General features: G+C 39.0%; 1 protein-coding gene across 5 annotated transcripts in view; it reads left to right on the forward strand.

Annotated features, from left to right (window-relative positions):
• ANKIB1 (ankyrin repeat and IBR domain containing 1) overlaps window positions 1-17,696 on the forward strand; it is a 137,979-nt gene that overhangs the window by 59,595 nt on the left and 60,688 nt on the right. For all 5 annotated transcript variants that reach the window (XM_024127813.3, XM_024127823.3, XM_024127815.3 and 2 more), the window contains exon 3: window positions 9,258-9,558. In XM_024127813.3, the coding sequence (XP_023983581.1) occupies window positions 9,258-9,558 (301 nt within the window). The remainder of the gene's footprint in view (window positions 1-9,257; window positions 9,559-17,696) is intronic.

Genomic DNA, 17,696 nt, shown 5'->3' on the forward strand with positions numbered 1-17,696 from the left:
AAGGTTTATCAATTTTGTTTATCTTCTCAAAGAACCAGCTTTTAGTTTTATTGATCTTTGCTGTTGTTTTCTTTGTTTCTTTTTCATTTATTTCTGCTCTGATCTTTATGATTTCTTTCCTTCTGCTAACTTTGGGTTTTTTTGTTCTTTGTTCTCTAATTGCTTTAGGTGTAAGGTTAAGTTGTTTATTTGAGATGTTTCTTCTTTCTTGAGATAGGATTGTATTGCTATAAACTTCCCTCTTAGAACTGCTTTTGCTGCATCCCATAGGTTTTGGATCATCGTGTTTTCATTGTCATTTGTCTCTAGGTATTTTTTTATTCCTTCTTTGATTTCTTCGATGATCTCTTGGCTGTTTAGTAGCATATTGTTTAGCCTCCATGTGTTTGTGTTTTTTACAGTTTTTTTTTCCTATAATTCATTTCTAATCTCATAGTATTGTGGTTGAAAAAGATGCTTGATATGGTTTCAATTTTCTTAAATTTACCGAGGCTTGATTTGTGACCCAAGATGTGATCTATCCTGCGGAATGTTTTCTGTGCACTTGAGAAGAAAGTGAATTCTGCTACTTTTGGATAGAATGTCCTATAAATATCAATCAAGTCTATCTGGTCCAATGTGTCATTAAGGCTTGTGTTTCCTTATTAATTTTCTGTCTGGATGATCTATCCATTGGTGTAAGTGGAGTGTTAAAATCCCCCACTATTATTGTGTTACTGTTGATTTCCCCTTTTATGCCTGTTAGGGTTTGCCTGATGTATTTAGGTGCTCCTATGTTGGGTGCATAAATATTTACAATTTTTGTATCTTCTTCTTGGATTGTTCCCGTAATCATTATGTAGTGTCCTTCCTTATCTCATGTTAATCTTTATTTTAAAGTCTATTTTGTCTGATATGAGTATTGCTACTCCATCTTTCTTATGATTTCCATTTGCATGGAATATCTTTTTCTGTCACCTCACTTTCAGCCTGTGTGTGTCCCTAGGTCTGAAGTGGGTCTCCTGTAGACAACATATATGCGGGCCTTGTTTTTGTATCCATTTATCCAGTCAGTGTCTTTTGATTGGAGCACTTAATCCATTTACATGTAAGGTAATTATCGATATGTATGTTTCTATTACCGTTTTTTAAATTGTTTTGGGTTTGTTTTTGTAGGTCTTTCTTCTCTTGAGTTTCCTACCTAGAGAAGTTCTTTTAGCATTTGTTGCAAAGCTGGTCTGGTGGTGGTGAATTCTCTTAGCTTGTGCTTGTCTGTAAAGCTTTTGATTTCTACATCAAATCTGAATGAGAACCTTGCTGGGTAGAGTAATCTTGGTTGTAGGTTTTTCCCTTTCATCACTTTAAATATATCCTGCCACCCCCTTTTTGCCTGCTGAGTTATTTTGTTGTTTTTTGTTTGTTTGTTTGTTTTTGCGGTACACGTGCCTCTCACTGTTGTGGCCTCTCCCATTGTGGAGCACAGGCTCCGGACGTGCAGGCTCAGTAGCCATGGCTCACGGGCCTAGCTGCTCCACGGCATGTGGGTAGAGAAGTTCCTTTAGCACTTGTTGTAAAGCTGGTTAGGTGGTGCTGAATTCTCTTAGCTTTTGCTTGTCTGTAAAGGTTTTAATTTCTCCATTGAGTCTGAATGAGATCCCTTCTGGGTAGAGTAATCTTGGTTGTAGGTTTTTCCTTCATCACTTTAAATATCTCCTGCCACTCCTTTCTGGCCTGCAGAGTTTTTGCTGAAAGATCAGCTGATAACCTTATGGGGATTCCCTTGTATGTTATTTGTTGCTTTTCCCTTGCTGCTTTTAATATTTTTTCTTTGTATTTAATTTTTGTTAGCTTGGTTAATCGTGTCTCGTCTTGTTTCTCCTTGGGTTTATCCTGTCCAGGACTCTCTGCGCTTCATGGACTTGATCGACTATTTCCTTCCCCATGTTTTACAAAGTTTTTTTTTGGTTTTTTTTGTTTTTTTTTGTTTTTTTTTTTGCGGTACGCGGGCCTCTCACTGTTGCGGCCTCTCCCGTTGCGGAGCGCAGGCTCCGGACGCGCAGGCTCAGCGGCCATGGCTCACGGGCCCAGCCGCTCCGTGGCATGTGGGATCTTCCCGGACCGGGGCACAAACCCGCGTCCCCTGCATCGGCAGGCGGACTCTCAACCACTGCGCCACCAGGGAAGCCCCCTTCCCCATGTTAAGGAAGTTTTCCACTATAATCTCTTCACATATTTTCTCAGACCCTTTCTGTTTCTCTTCTTCTTCTGGGACCCCTATAATTGAAATGTTGGTGCGTTTAGTGTTGTCCCAGAGGTCCCTGTGACTGTCTTCAATTCTTTTCATTCTTTTTTCTTTATTCTGCTCTGCAGTAGTTATTTCCACTATTTTATCTTCCAGGTCATTTATCCGTTCTTCTGCGTCAGTTGTTCTGCTGTTGATTCCTTCTAGTGTATTTTAAATTTCATTTATTGTGTTGTTCATCACTGTTTGTTCTTTAGTTCTTCTAGGTCCTTGTTAAACATTTCTTGTATTTTCTCCATTCTGTTTCCAAGATTTTGGATCATCATTTCTATCATTACTCTGAATTCTTTTTCAGGAAGATTGCCTAATTCCTCTTCATTCATTTGGTTGTGGGTTTTTATCTTGCTCTTTTGTCTGCAACATATTTCTCTGTCTTCTCGTTTTTTCTCACTTACTGTGTTTTGTCTCCTTTTGTCAGGCTGCAGGGTCGTAGTTCCTCTTGCTTCTGGTGTCTGCCCCCAGTGGGTGAGGTTGGTCCAGTGGCTTGTGTAGGCTTCGTGGGAGGGACTGTATTCTGGTGGGCAGAGCTGGATCTTGTCCCTCTGTTGGGCAGGGCCATGTCAAGTGGTGTGTTTTGGGGTGTCTGTGGACTTAATACAGCTTTAGGCAGCCTGTCTCTGGTGTTTTCTTTTTTCTTAATTGTTTGGAGATCAGTGGCTCATAATTTCTTTATTAAAGCCTTTAATATCCTATACTAGAATCAGAAATTACTTTATTGCTCTCCTTTCCTAAGAATAAGCAACTCTCCTTTCTTTAATCTGTTTATCTTTTGTTTTTCAAAATTTATTTAGGTAGTACAGAGAAAATCACAAATCATGATTATTTTAAATGATTAGTTGATTTTGGAATTAAATTACTCTTCTTAACACTGTGTCATGTAGAATAAGGATAAATAACATTTACGCGTCATCAGTAAGTAAAATACCAACTCTCTTTTAACTATTTGTGTTTTAGATAGCTTCAGTTATTTCACCGTGTGTAACCTTGCTAAACTTTCTAACAAATTGATGGCCATTATTTTCTCATGCTGCCTCATGTAATCTGGCATACCTGCCTGCTAGCTTCAGTATAGACCCTGGCTAAGCTTGCCTAGATTCCTGACACATGACATATATGGGTATACAAAGGAATATACCTAGCCAGAGACAAAATACTTTAGTTCCCATAAAGTAAATTCCCCATTTGCAATAAGGCCTTATTTTATCCCCATTTCCTTTACCTTTATGGTACCTGCAACAGCAGGCATAACTTTTCCCTCTTCTTAGGCAGAATAATACAGTAAAAGAAGGGTAGTTTACAGTTGAGGAGCTAGTTTGCCTCTGTATCTCTCTGAACCTAGTTTACATTATACCATATCACAGTGCTTCTTTCATGGGAAACTAAATTCATATTCATAAATAGTTCATGGGAATCTAAATTCGTATTCGTAAATAGTTACTACTTAATGTAGCAAAAAGACTGTTTAGACTTTGGAGTCAGCATGTTCTAGTTTGGATATACAGTTCATTAGTTGTAGCTTCTTAGGAAAGTCATGTATAAAATGGAGAATTAGAGTGCTTATTCCTTAGATTTTACAGGATAACTTCTTGTGCTTCCTTGGAAATAAAAGGGGCCTGTCTTTTGCTATAAATAAAATATAAAATCTTTATTAGAGCATGTCTTTATCAGAGCATATGTTAATACTAAACTTTGAGAATTAAAATAGAGTTCCCAGTTATTGATATCTATTTTTTTGACTCATATTTCAGGAGTTATTAAATTCTTTTAAATGGTTCAATGCACTTCTCCTCTTCTAACCTCCCTTGTATGCAAACACTCTAAGGGCAGGGAGTTAATCTGTTTTCTTAACAATATGCCTAACTTCTAAAATAGTACCTGGCAAACAATGACTACTCAAAAATAATGTTGCATGGAAGAAAAATTTTAAAAGCAACTGAAAGTGTATCTGTATGTTAAGTGACTGGGAGGATAAGAGTGTTATGGCAAGAAACTGAGGCCCTAAGAGAGAAGACTGTTATTTTTGGGGGAGCTCAATTGAATATGAGATAATGATGAAATATGCAAGAGAAATGGGACTCTGAGAAGTTAGAATATGGTCTAAAGGTCACATTAGACAGGGTGAAAGAGCATTAAGAGTTATCACAGAAGTGATAGTAGAAGCCATTTGAGAGGAACCATGATTCTGCTACCACTGTCTATCATTTGGGTTCTGATAAAAGTTTACAGCTTACAAAGTGTATTCATAGAAACCATTGAAAGATAAGTGACTTTAAGAGTAGATGTGCTCTCTGAAAGGAGGGAATGTGTATGGAGAAGTAAATAGATTCAGGAAGTGAATTTGCTTCCAGTAAGGGGCTAGGAAAGTGAAGCCATCTTCATGGGTAAAAGAGAGATTGTACTGAAAAAAATTAAGAGGTCTGTTAAAAAGATGTGTAGTTATGGAAACCGAGGTGATACAGAGGTCAGGATATAAATGAATTATTAGCAGTTTCAGATTAAAAACAAGAATTGAAGACAGTGATAAGAATTTAGCTCTTAGGAAATTCTTAGTGATGTGAAAGAGTGCAATTTTAGTACAGTGATCAGAATAGGGTCATACTGAAGTGGAGATTAAATGTAGAAGAAATATAGGTAGCAGATATAAACTGTTTGATAATTAACAGTGAAAGAATCTAGAAAAACAGATGGCTTCTGGATGGGTTATTAGGGTCAAATGAAAGGGATTTTTTTTTTTCCAGGTTAATGTTTTCCTTACTCCATCTTCCTGCCAATTATCTCCTGTCCTTGTTCCAGAATTAACCTTATATGCAAATAGTAAAATATACTTCATAATTACTGACATAGTTATAGAAAGGTGCCTATCTAAAACTTACATATCAATTATAAGTTTATAGTTCTGTTTATTTATTCATGTAAATTAAAGAAGACTCTACTTTTGAAATTAAACAGATAATTAAAAAGTAGTAATACGAATCAATAAAATTAGAATATCCAGCTTTACAGTTTTAGTACAAAATATTTATGCAGGTATGGTACTATGTCTAATAAATTTGAGAATCTTTCCTGAATAAATATGTATAAAGAAGCTATTTTAATACTTTAACTTCAGAATAATAACATTTGTTTGGTTTGATTAATCAGAGTCTTGGCAGATTGGGTATAAGAACATTTGCAAAATTATCACACTATCTCGTCCCTCTATTGGGGAGGATCTAGAATTGTTTAATGAGGGAGAGATTGAAAGAGAAAGAGAGCTTTCTCCATATCAACTGACATCCTTCCAACTTGTATTAAATTCCATGGTGATAATTCCTTGTATTAAATTCCATGGTTTGTTTCTCTCCTGAACAAACTAAAAGAGAAAATAAATGATATATTGGAAATAGGGATAGGAAAGGCTAAATAAATGTGGTTGTACAGAATCTTATAGACTCTGAATTAATTTTAATAATTTATTTCTAAATTAAATTTTTAAGAAAATGAAATCTTTTTTATTGTTAATAATGCCTCTTGGAAGAAGTTTTAATCTTGAACACATTTTTAGAGTATTGTTTAGATTTTGGTTATTCATTATAATCCACTATAATTCAACTATTATAAATACAAGGAAATATCATTGAGAATATTATCATCAGTTGTTGACTTAGGGAAAATATATTTTTCCCTTTTTTTCCTTTTAAACTATGAAGAAACATTATGGTTATATAAATAAATAAAACTACTCACATTCCTGCCTCCCTTAAACAACTGTTAGAATTATTCCGTGTTCCCTTCTAGTTTTAGCTATAAATGTTCACAGATAGACTTTTCAATGACTTTATAATTTATAATTTTCTATTGTATAGAAAGACCATGATTTATGTTTCCCATTTTTCCTATAACCAGACATTTAAGTTACTACAGATTTTTCTATTCAAAATAACAGTATATTGAATGTCATTGTTCCTATAGATTTTTATTCTTTAAGTTATTTCCTTTAGGATAAATTCCAGGAGTAGGTTTACTTGGTCAAAGAGTATCAACCATATATTAGTTGGTTATATATATATTATATGTATTAGGTATATATTTATGTTGATTATATATATAATATATACGTTAGCTATTATGTAACTTGTGTAAGATCATATAGCTAAAAAGTGACAGAACTGGGATTAGAGTCTGGCAGTCTATACTAGATACCATGTTCTTTACCAGTCTGCTACACTGCTGGCTTGAGAGATCTAGAATTCTATCTTAAGGTATTCCCTATAAAAGTAATATGCATTCAGTTCATCTATCAAAATTATAGCAAGAGTCTGCTCTGTGTCTGACACTGTATTGGGGATTCAAGAAAGAACAGGATATAGACCCTGGCTTAGAAGGCTGTAAACCAAGTGGGAGAAGGGAAAAGATATGTAAGAAAGTAACTATGATACAATGTAATGAATTATATAATTAGGATATTCTAGGAAGACAAAGAAGGGAATGACCAAATGCCACTGGAGGAGGCAGCCTAGTGTAAAGAGGCTTCTAAGTAGGGCTGGGTTTGTTTAGATGGCTAGGTCAGGTCTTGGGGAACCAAATAGCAGAGCAAGCAATGAAGAGCCTACAAATGTACTGCAGAGGTCAGAAGGCCATAAAGGCTATGTAGGACTGTAGAGAAAATATGCACAGTTAGGGTTTTCCGAGCAAATTTTACTAGAACTTGGGACCTGAGCTTAAAAGACAAGCCTTGGAAGTTAAACTTTGACTGAGTAGAGATTGAGAACTCCAGAGAGGTTTACCTCCTCAGGAGATACATGTTTACATTTGAATAAGGTGTAAAGAGTGGATGAGACCTGAGACCATTGAGACATTCCCTAAGTTGTAAGACTCAGAGATGCTAGTCTTATCTTCTGCCCAGAAACATATTTTACATTCCAAACCATAAGAACCCAGGATCTTCCCTAGGACAATTTGTTCACACTCAGGGATAGGTTCCCCCACCCCGACACACCCCCCACCCGCTTCTCTCCCCACCTCCCCCCATCTCCAGAGGGGAGGAGGTCTGCTATACAAGCCTTCCAGAGTCTTATTTTTGCAGATAATTGCTTTATTAACTTCCTATTGTTGCTGTAACAAATTACCACAAACTTGGTGACTTAACACAAACTTACTATCTTAAAGCTGTAGAGATCAGAAGTCTGAAATGGTTTCACTGGATTAAACTCAAGGTTTTGGCAGAGCTGTATTCCTTCTGCAGGCTCCTGGGTAGAATCCCTTACCTTACTTTTCCAGTTTCCAAAAGCTGCCTGCACTTCTTGGATTGTGACCCCTTCTACCATTTTTAAAGACAGAAGCATAGCATCTTCCAGTATCTCTCTGATTCTCACCCTCCTGTCTTTCTCTTCTAAGGACTCAAGATTACATTAGGCCCACCTGGATAATCTAGGATACTTTCCCAATGTCAAGAACCTTAACTTAATCTTATCCGCGAAGTCCCTTTTACCGTGTAAGGTAACATATTCACAGGTCCCAGGGATTAGGACCTAAACCTCTTTGGGGTGGGGATATTAGTCTGCCTGTCACATTCGCCCACAGTGCAAACCCCAGTACATGTATTGTACTATTATGTCTGATCTGGCTTGGATTGCATTACCCCAGTGGTAAGAGTTGGGTTATGAGGGACTGGCATGGTTATTATAAGTAATAATATTTCATTTGTTTCTGCTTCAGAGACTTCATGTCTTACTTTCAGGCTAGTTTTGAAGGGCTATATTGCTGAGCTGTGTAGAATCTTGAGTTATAAAAACAGGAAATATCCAGAGTTGTTCTAAAAGTTGTCTGGGACCTTCTACTACTTTAGGACAGCTTACTCAGCCTTTTTCTCATAAGAGCTTTCCAGCTTGGCTAACTCATTCAAATTGAAAAGCCCATCCTAGTTCCTTTTTGGTCAGGGTTTTTGTTTTTTCTTGTTCTAAGCTGAAACTAACCTAAAAACAATTCAAATGTATCTAGGATTTAAGAGTTTGGCTCTGCTTCCTTCCCATTGCTCTTCTGCACTTGGACATAGGAACGCAAATGATACCAGCCCTCTGCAGTAAATGTGACTCATCTCAGATATGGGACTGAATGCCCATTTCATAGTGTATTTGTGTTTTTTAGTACAGGCTGACTGTATTTTAGTAGGTTTTATCCAACTCATTTTCCAGTATGGCCACTGAACTGGCTCAAATATTAATCCATTGACCCTAGCTCAAGGATGTAGTGGATGCTAGGCACGGATGCTAGGCACAACTCTCAGATCTGGGTTTGGCAGTAGCTAGGGCAGCTCACCTATTATTGGTAAGGGCTACCACCTTGGAATTAGATCTTGGTCTCCCAGAACTAACTATAGCTTACTCCCCTCAAAAAGTATTACACCATGTAATATATGCCTTATTCTTTCAAAGCCTAGCCAAAGACTTAGGTAGAGAAATTTTTCCTAGATTTAACATGTAACGTTCCCACTATCTCCCAGACATTGCTTGCTTCGCTTATATTGTCACCGTCCTTATTAAGTAAATATGTACTCAAGAGAAAAAATAGAGCAGGGCAATAAAGAAAAAAATTGGTGTGGTATGTTTAATAATGTACCTAAGGCATTAATGTTAATTGACATATTAGTCTGTAAGTGGCCCTTTCGGTTCCTTCTTCCTCCCCTTCCTTTTCTCTTATCTTCCTTGTTTCTTCACTTCTCTTTCATTTTCCTTTTCCTTACCTTTTTTCTTCCTATGCCTTTTTCTCTTTAATTAGCAAATACTGTAAAGATATCCAACTTTGGTTTGGGGGTATTATTATTCTAGATTGGAGTTTTTATAACTAAGAATTAGTCATTCAACCTATTTTGAAACAGTGCTTCAATAGAAATTGGATTAGCAGCTTAGAAGTAGAGGTTACTTTTTAAATGTATCTTCTGTGTACTATTTCAAGGTAGGAAAAAACTGATTTTCATCCTTCTCCTCTACCATTTTAGGACCTTTCTTTTTGGTAGAGATGGAAATCCAAATAAACGGAATGTGCACAATGAAACATCTATGCATTTGTTATGTATGGGCCCTCAAATTATGATATCGGAAGGAGCCCTTCATCCTCGCTTAGCACGCCCCGCGGAAGATGATTTTAGAAGAGCAGACTGTCTGCAGATGATTTTAAGATGGAAAGGAGCAAAACTTGACCAAGGCGAATATGAGAGAGCAGCTGTTGATGCCGTTGATAACAAAAAGAACACACCCCTGCACTATGCTGCTGCCTCAGGGATGAAAACCTGTGTAGAGGTAAAACTTTGGTGGTGGTTTTTTTTTTAATATTCTACATGGTAAAATCTGTGTCTTGGTAATGTGTAATAATCAGTTTTGTTTTACTTAACAGTTAATTTAGCTAGTCATTTCTGTCCCTTTTGTGGTTCTAAGGGAATCAGGAGCCCTTGTTTTAGGGAAAACAAAGCCATAAACATTCATCCTTGGAAATAAAATGGAATTAGGAGCAATTGAAAATTTGTTAACATTCTTGAAGATAACAGTCATCATACAAACTCTATCATATTGAGAGTAATAATTTTAGTAGAGATATGTTCTACATATTTTGCTTATTTTTAGAAGCCAATTTATAAAATTTATACATATGGCAAATCTTGACAAGTGGGACCTTTAGCTATATCTAGAATTGATCAGTTCCCTAAGCAACTGATAAATATTAATGAATACATTTATTGGGATCTTTTAAAAATATATATATATTAAAATGTGCTGTTTTTTTCTGTGTAGTCTGCATTAAAGTGCCTGAATACTATATTGTAATTGAATTTTTCCATATATGTTTTTCATATATATATAAATATCTAACAACAGGCTTAGATAAAATCAACCATATAGTGTAGGATCTTATCTAAGCTAAGAAATCATTACTCTTTATACTGTCATCACTACTCTACATACAGAAGAACAGGTTTCTCTCAGCTATGTAGAGGTCAGTCCATACATAATTCTTAGAAGTTCTTTTGTATAGATGTATTTAAGTTTCAGTGGGGAGAATTATAGATTGAATCACAGAGTATCCACTTACCAAAAATGTAGGACTTTATTGGAAAAGCAATGATCCATATTAAATATATATTAATCAGATTAAAATACATATCTGAAAATTTAGTGTTTCCTTAATGTTATTCATCTATATAAACTTTATACTTCTAAATTGATAAATATACCAAAAAACATGAAGGTCCTTCATTTTCTTACCCGTGTTAAAAGGTTATGGCCATTTAGGGACTTCCCTGGTGGTACAGTGGTTAAGAATCCTCCTGCCAGTGCAGGAGACACGGGTTCAATCTCTGCTCTGGGAAGATCCCACATGCTGCGGAGTAACTAAGCCCATGTGCCACAACTACTGAGCCTGCGCTCTAGAGCCCACGAGCCACAACTCCTGAGCCCACACACCAAAACTACTGAAGCCCGCACACCCTAGAGCCTGCGTGCTGCAACTACTGAAGCCCGCGTGCTCTAGGGCCCGCGTGCAGCAACTGCTGAGCCCATGTGCTGCAACTACTGAAGCCCATGCAACTAGAGCCTATGCTCCGCAACAAGAGAAGCCACTGCAGTGAGAAGCCCACACACTGCAACAAAGAGTAGCCCCCGCTCGCCACAACTAGAGAAAGCCTGCGTGCAGCGACGAAGACCCACTGCAGCCAAAAATAAATTAAAAAAAAAAAGTTATGGCCATTTATATGATTTCTTTAGTGTATCTGAAGTGTCAGTTATTTTCACTTCTAGAACCTTTCTGATCTTATCTTGTGTTTATTGCTGTTGTTTGTGATACTTACTAATCTTTTAGAATCTTTGTCATTTCATCTCGGGTTTGTGTCACCTTTGCCCACTAGTTAACTGGTGACAGTCGTTAACTTGAAACTAATTTTAAGCTTTGCTTTCTAACTTTGATTCACGGTGTGGTGGAAGGATGTTCTAGGATTTTGCGGGGAGGGAGGCTATTGACAGAATTCCTGAGGCTTTACACAAGTCTTTTTGTATATTGTTCTATGCCCACCTCATGAAAGAATCACTGCCTATAGTGACTCATCATTGTTGACGGGACTGCATCATATTTCTCAAGTGAGTTAGAGTAGAAAATATCTTATTCTTGATAGTAATAATAATGCTCTTAAACTGCTGCTTTAATATCTTGCTTCCAAAAATTCTCTATCAGCATTGCTTTAGTAGTTGTTCTTTTTTTTTTTTTTTTTTTTTTTTAACGGTACACAGGCCTCTCACTGCTGTGGCCTCTCCCGTTGCGGAGCACAGGCTCCGGACGCGCAGGCTCAGTAGCCATGGCTCACGGGCCTAGCTGCTCCATGGCATGTGGGATCTTCCCAGACCGGGGCACGAACCCGTGTCCCCTGCATCGGCAGGCGGACAGACTCTCAACCACTGCGCCACCAGGGAAGCCCAGTAGTTGTTCATTTTGAAGTATGTTTGCAATTACATGTTATTAAATTATTTTTAAAAATTGAATGTGGTGTTTTTACCAACATTGTTTTTTGCTCAGCGAAGGAAATTAGTACCAGGTTTATTCTGAACTGACAGGCCAGATGATTTGCTTGGTGTGAATGTATGTGTAAGTTTTATCTGTTTGATCTGTCAGCAAATCACTTTATACAAACCACACCATTTAATGACTGTTTTCATTTTTTGTGTTAAGAAGAGCTCTTTGAATTAATGTAAAACACCTCAAATAGAGCCCCATAAATACCTTCATTGCATTTATTCTAGTTGTCATCAACAGATTTTAACACATCATTTTACCCATATAAAGCTATCTTAAATCTCTTATATATACTTGACTGTATACCCAGCCTTAGGTCTTAAATGACTTTTGATAATGTTTACTGTTAATTAAACCAGAAGAGTTTCACAAGGAAGTGTACATTAATTTCCAGAGGTCTTATGTTTTCTAGTTCTAGTGAGTAAAACAAATACATTGAAATACATAACCTACTATATAACTGTACTTCTTAGAGAATTAGTCCTCAAGTGTCTCAGTGTTTGTATAAGGTCTTCTAACTTTCACAGTGCTCATTGGTACCAAGCATGATATAAAGGGTTTGGGTTGAGTAAAAGACTATTATCAGATATTTACTAATTTTTTTCATTAAGCCCAGTTATCATAGTATGGTATATAGGGCACTGGTTTCTAGTCTTGGTCCTCACAGAGACTGTCTGTAAGACCTTGAGCGAATCACTCAACTTCTTTGAGATTATCAGTCTCAACCATCCAATAGGAAACTATCACAGTTATCTCAAAAGAACCCTTTTAGTGCAAATTTTCTCTTAATCTGTGATTGCAGTAAATTATATCCCATTTTCAGTGTCTAGCCTTTGAGGTTAAATTGATTATTTTACTCCATGGTTAAGGCCAAGCTATATTTTTTAACTCTTGAGGACATATCTATGGAAATACGTCTTTTCTAGTTGTTGAAGATGTTTTTCTCTCTGTGTGTTTATTTAAGGACAGAGCTGATGAAGTCAACAGTAGACAATTTCATATGTGCATTTAAACGCATACTTTCCTATGGCTCATTATTTTGAACCATATAAATGAAATGTTTAAAAACTTCCCCTTCTCTCTGTAATAATTGTGTTCCATAGTCAGCTAAAGGGACACACACATACACACACAGAACATAACATAAAAGTATCTTTTTTGTTTTTTTAATTTTATTTATTTTTGGCTGCATTGGGTCTTCGTTGCTGCGGGCGGGCTTTCTTTAGTTGCGGTGAGCGGGGGACACTCCCTGTCTCTGCATGCCATGTGGGGGGGCCCCTGGGGCCCTTGCTGCGGTGGCCTCTCCCCCTGCAGAGCATGGGCTCCAGGTGCACGGGCTTCAGTAGTTGTGGCTCGCCAGCTCTAGAGCACAGGCTCAGCAGCCACAGTGCACGGGCCTAGCCGCTCCCCGGCATGTGGGATCTTCCCGGACCAGGGATTTCTGAGGTCCGGCTCTGTGCAGTTAAAGGTCCAGCGGGGGTCCTGTTTTCTGCTTCCTAGTCTGGGAGAAGAGAGTGTCTGGATCTCTTCAGGCAAATGCAGGAAGTTCGGCAGCCACAGGAGGACAGGGTAGAGGGAAGACTGAATCTAAACGCTTCCCTCCTTTTTCTCTTGTGCTGCTGGCTGCTGCCTCATGCTTTTTCCTCTCTTTCTGTCGCTCAGAAGTTGTGCTGAGAGAAAAAAACATAGGCCAGAAAAGGGATGCACCCTGGACTGGTGTTTGTGGTGTGTGTGTGTGTGTGTGTGTGTGTGTTTGTGGTGTGTGTGTGTGTGTGTGTGTGTGTCCAGAAGCTGGAACCACAGTTCCTCTGATGAACCCTGGAGGTGGCCCAGATCCTCATTGCTGGTTGCCATGGAGACCCACCTAAGCCTTTTTCACCTGAACTGTATTATCTGAAGAGGGCGCCACTCTGACCTGACAGTCACCTGAGAAGACCAGGGTGTGAGAGCGAGCCTGTGTCCAGATGGCATTCTCTGCCCTGTCCTCCCCCAGCGGGCACTTGGGATGGCACAAACTGGGGGAGCCAGGCCACGCTCGCTGCACCCTCTGTAGAGCCCTAGGTGGACCTGCTCGGGGCAGATGTTTCCAGCTACTTGGTGAATGGTTCCTGGCCAGAACCCACTCTTTCCACCCACTCCCTCTACCAGGAGAGGGGTTATTCAGGAGCAGAGGGCAGGGGCCTTCACCTTTAATCACCACATCCTCACCTGTCCTCCTCTTTGCTAATCGAAATTCTCTCCTTCCCTCAAGTCAAGCTCAAGTGCAGAAAGTTCTTCTGATGTTCTGGAGGAGGGGTGAGGCTGAGGAAATAATCCAGGGAGAGGAGGAAAGATGGACTGTGATTATTGAGTTTGAGGTATTTGAGCTAACATGAGGGCCTGGCAGGAGCCCTCCTGTTGCTGTTCTCCCGAATCCCACATTCACATCTGGGCCTCCTGCCTGTCTCTGTGCTCTGGGCACTGTCACTTGCAGACTATTCTGGCTTCGGGCCCATGTGGGCCAGACTGCCCCTAACAGACATCAGAAACCGATGCATGCTGCCCTGTCGGGGGGCCTCACAGGTGCTCGAGTGGGCACTAAGCTGCATTGTAATAGACCTCAAGTGATGCTGTACCAGGTACCAGGTGGTAGAGTGACTTCTGGATACACCTTGTCCTGACTGTATTGAAAATAAAGCAGAAGGCATCGCCAAGAAGAAATTAAACCATGCCTGATGAGCTGCCTCACGCTGCTCACCCTCCTGCCTGCGTGTTTTGACTGTGTTCCTGGGTGAAAAGCCACTTTGTGCTTCCTCTGTGGCTGGTTCCATTAGGCTTATCTGCCGTCCCTCCTCATCCAGCCGCTCAAGCAGGGGTCTTGTGTCAGGAGCTGGGCCATATACCTCTCTTGACCAGTTCACAGCCCAACAGTCCCAAAGATTGGGAAGGTCTCTTGGGGACAGGAGTCTCCCATGTTTTGAGGAGCTGAAGTTGACCTCCTCGCACTCACAGTTCCCTGGTGGCCTCCACCCCAGGACCAGCTAAGGCCAGAGCAGCCTGGGGCAGGTAGCCAGGAGTCCCCACCTCTGAGCGTCCCACCGCTATCCTGACATCCTGACGCACGGGCAGAAATTCCAAGGCATTTCCATGCTGGGGAGAAGGGAAGAGCGGGATGAGAAGGCTTTGCTCTCCCTTTGGGAAAGTTGCTAAAAAGTGACGAGAAGAGGTCAGTGACTAAGTCACAAATTTGTTCATGCAGCACGTATGTCTAGAGCACTGTTGTGTGCAGGCATACCAGTTGCTGGCTGAGGGTGCGTGACCCCATTCCCCTCCCCCTCGCTCCACGCTTCCCAGCCAAAGCCCCCTTGAGGCTGGGTCAGATGAGTAGAAGGTGGAATTCTTGCAGGAGAGTGGGGAGCAGAGACAGTATTAGGGTTCAGAGCTAAATGCCTTTATCTTCCTGCTGTATAATCTTGGGTCCACCATAGACCATTCTATTTGAATGAAAAAATTCATCCCGTGGATTAGTCTTAAAACCTCACCCTCAAACACACGCGTGCATGCGCACACACAGACAACGCACACACACACAATTAACGTAAAAGAGATCATGCCGGTTCTGAACCATCAAAGGAAGATCCCTCTGCAGCAGTGTGCTAAGGACTCCTGACCTGTGACTTTGGGGAACATGCACATAGATGACCAGGTTCTTAGCATCCTCCCTCTCGACATAGGTGTCCCCTTCCCTGTACTTTTCAGTGATGCCTTCAAGCAGGAGAGGGGGATCATCAGGGCTCGATGTTTATGTTGACTGCTCATTTCTTTTCATCTGTTAACCGGTGGAGGCTTTGTGATTATCCACGCTGAGTGTGAGTTTGTACTGGGGAGAGAAGGTGGTTGTGTTTTTTTTCTCTCATTCGACATCAATGGAGGTTGTCAAAGCATAGGTAAATATTCAGCAACCATTCAAATGGAGAAGTACCAGTGGGGCCTGTGACATTGCCTCACAAATGGTGTTTGATTAATAAATTGGAGTGGTGGAATTGCGAAGCCATTGGTGCAGGGCTGGATTAAAAACATCTTAATCATAGAGTTCTTTTGGGAACTTGCAGGTGTGACAGTATCAGTGGCTAAATATTATATATATATGTATATGTATATACATATATATACATTTATATATATATGTATATGTATATACATATATATACATTTATATATATGTATATACAAATATATATATGGAATATCTAGCCCTGAAGTTTCTCATGTTATATTGCTGCCTAGTTGACAGTGGACATTCTAACAGTCTCTCAAATTCAGTGTTTCCAAAACTGTACTCAGTCTTCTCTACCCACCAGCTCCTCCTCTTGACTGCCTTATTCCTATTAATGATGCTACCATTATCCCCATATCTAGCCTTGATACCTGGATTTATCTTGGGACTGTTTTTGTTTTGTTTTGTTTTGTTTTTGCGTCAAACTTATGCCACTCGTTTGCAGAATAGAACTCTTCCTTGCCGCTTTCGGCCAGCCCCTTCTTTTTATCTCTGTTGGCTACCTTCTAACACCTTCTAACAACAGGTGCTTATATCAAATCCTCACTTTGTATTTTTCAAAACTTCCTTGAGTAGGAAAATCTGGAGTTTCACAAATATTTATCATTCAAAATTATTTATGAGATAAAAGTAACACAAAGAGGAGTGGGCTGCAATTGTTTGAAAATTAGAAATGCTTATATGTTGAACATTTATTAAGGCAAACTATAATTAAAGCCCCTTTAATTCTAATTTTTTCATATTTCAAAGAATTATTTCAAGGGTAAGCAAACTTTTTTCTGTGAAAGCCCAGATAGTAAATATTTTAGGCAACTGCTCAACTATGCCACAGTATCCTGAAAGCAGCCATAGACAATGTATAAGTGAGCATGGCAGTGTTCCAATAAAACTTTGTTTATGGACATTCCCACTTGAATTTCTTATAATTTTCACATATCATGAAATAATCTTTTGATTCTTTTCAACCATTTTAAAATAGTTTTTAGTTTGTGGGCTATACAGGAACAGGCAGCAGGCTAGATTTGGCTCACAGGCCTTAGTTTGCAGTGGACCCCTGCATTATGCAAAGATTGGGAGAGGAAAGCAAAGATGACTCCACACTATAGAAGCTTATTTTAAATATGTAAAATAACATTATCAATATGTAGCAAGTCCTGTATGCCTTAAGTATACAAAGAACTTAAAAAATACTATGTAAGGGATGCCCAGCGCACAAAAACGGAACTCCATTAAAATATAAATGTTACAAGAATTTAATACTATAAAAAACACTTTTTTCTTGGTTGCTGAGTTTTTGTTTTTCCACTTTGGAATAGAGATGGACTTTGGAGAGGAATGATGGGTTAGGTCTATTAGCAAGGCCCAATTAAAAGTTTAGTGATTTCTCCTCCCCTTGGAGGACTTTCCTAGATCAAGCCTAGTCATTAGGCCTCATTTTATTTATATTGGTGCTTCACCCGTTACAGTGATTCAAGAACTGGTTGATGTGACAGAGGTGGTGGTTGTGTTTGATAGTGCTTCAGCTCTTTGTGAAAAGCATTTTTTTAAATGAGTATTATCTTTAGATATTTCCTATGCATCCTTGTCCTTGCTTATTCAAAGCTTTAAGTGTAGCTGCTTATTGTTAGATCAAATAAAGGCCACTAGAAAACCAAAGGTGGTAAGTCACACTTCCCTTTACAGCTACAGAGGCTATTTGGCACTTTGGCAGCTATCAGAGTATTTCACACTTCATTGAAAAGCCAAAAAAATCATTCACAAATCATACTGAAGAGTTTTACTTAATTATATTGTGTTTTTAGCACCTGGGGTTTTTTTTTGTTTTTTTTTTTTTTTTTTTTTGGT

Source organism: Physeter macrocephalus, chromosome 5, assembly GCF_002837175.3.
Source record: "Physeter macrocephalus isolate SW-GA chromosome 5, ASM283717v5, whole genome shotgun sequence".
In the NCBI taxonomy this organism is placed as follows: Eukaryota; Metazoa; Chordata; class Mammalia; order Artiodactyla; family Physeteridae; genus Physeter; species Physeter macrocephalus.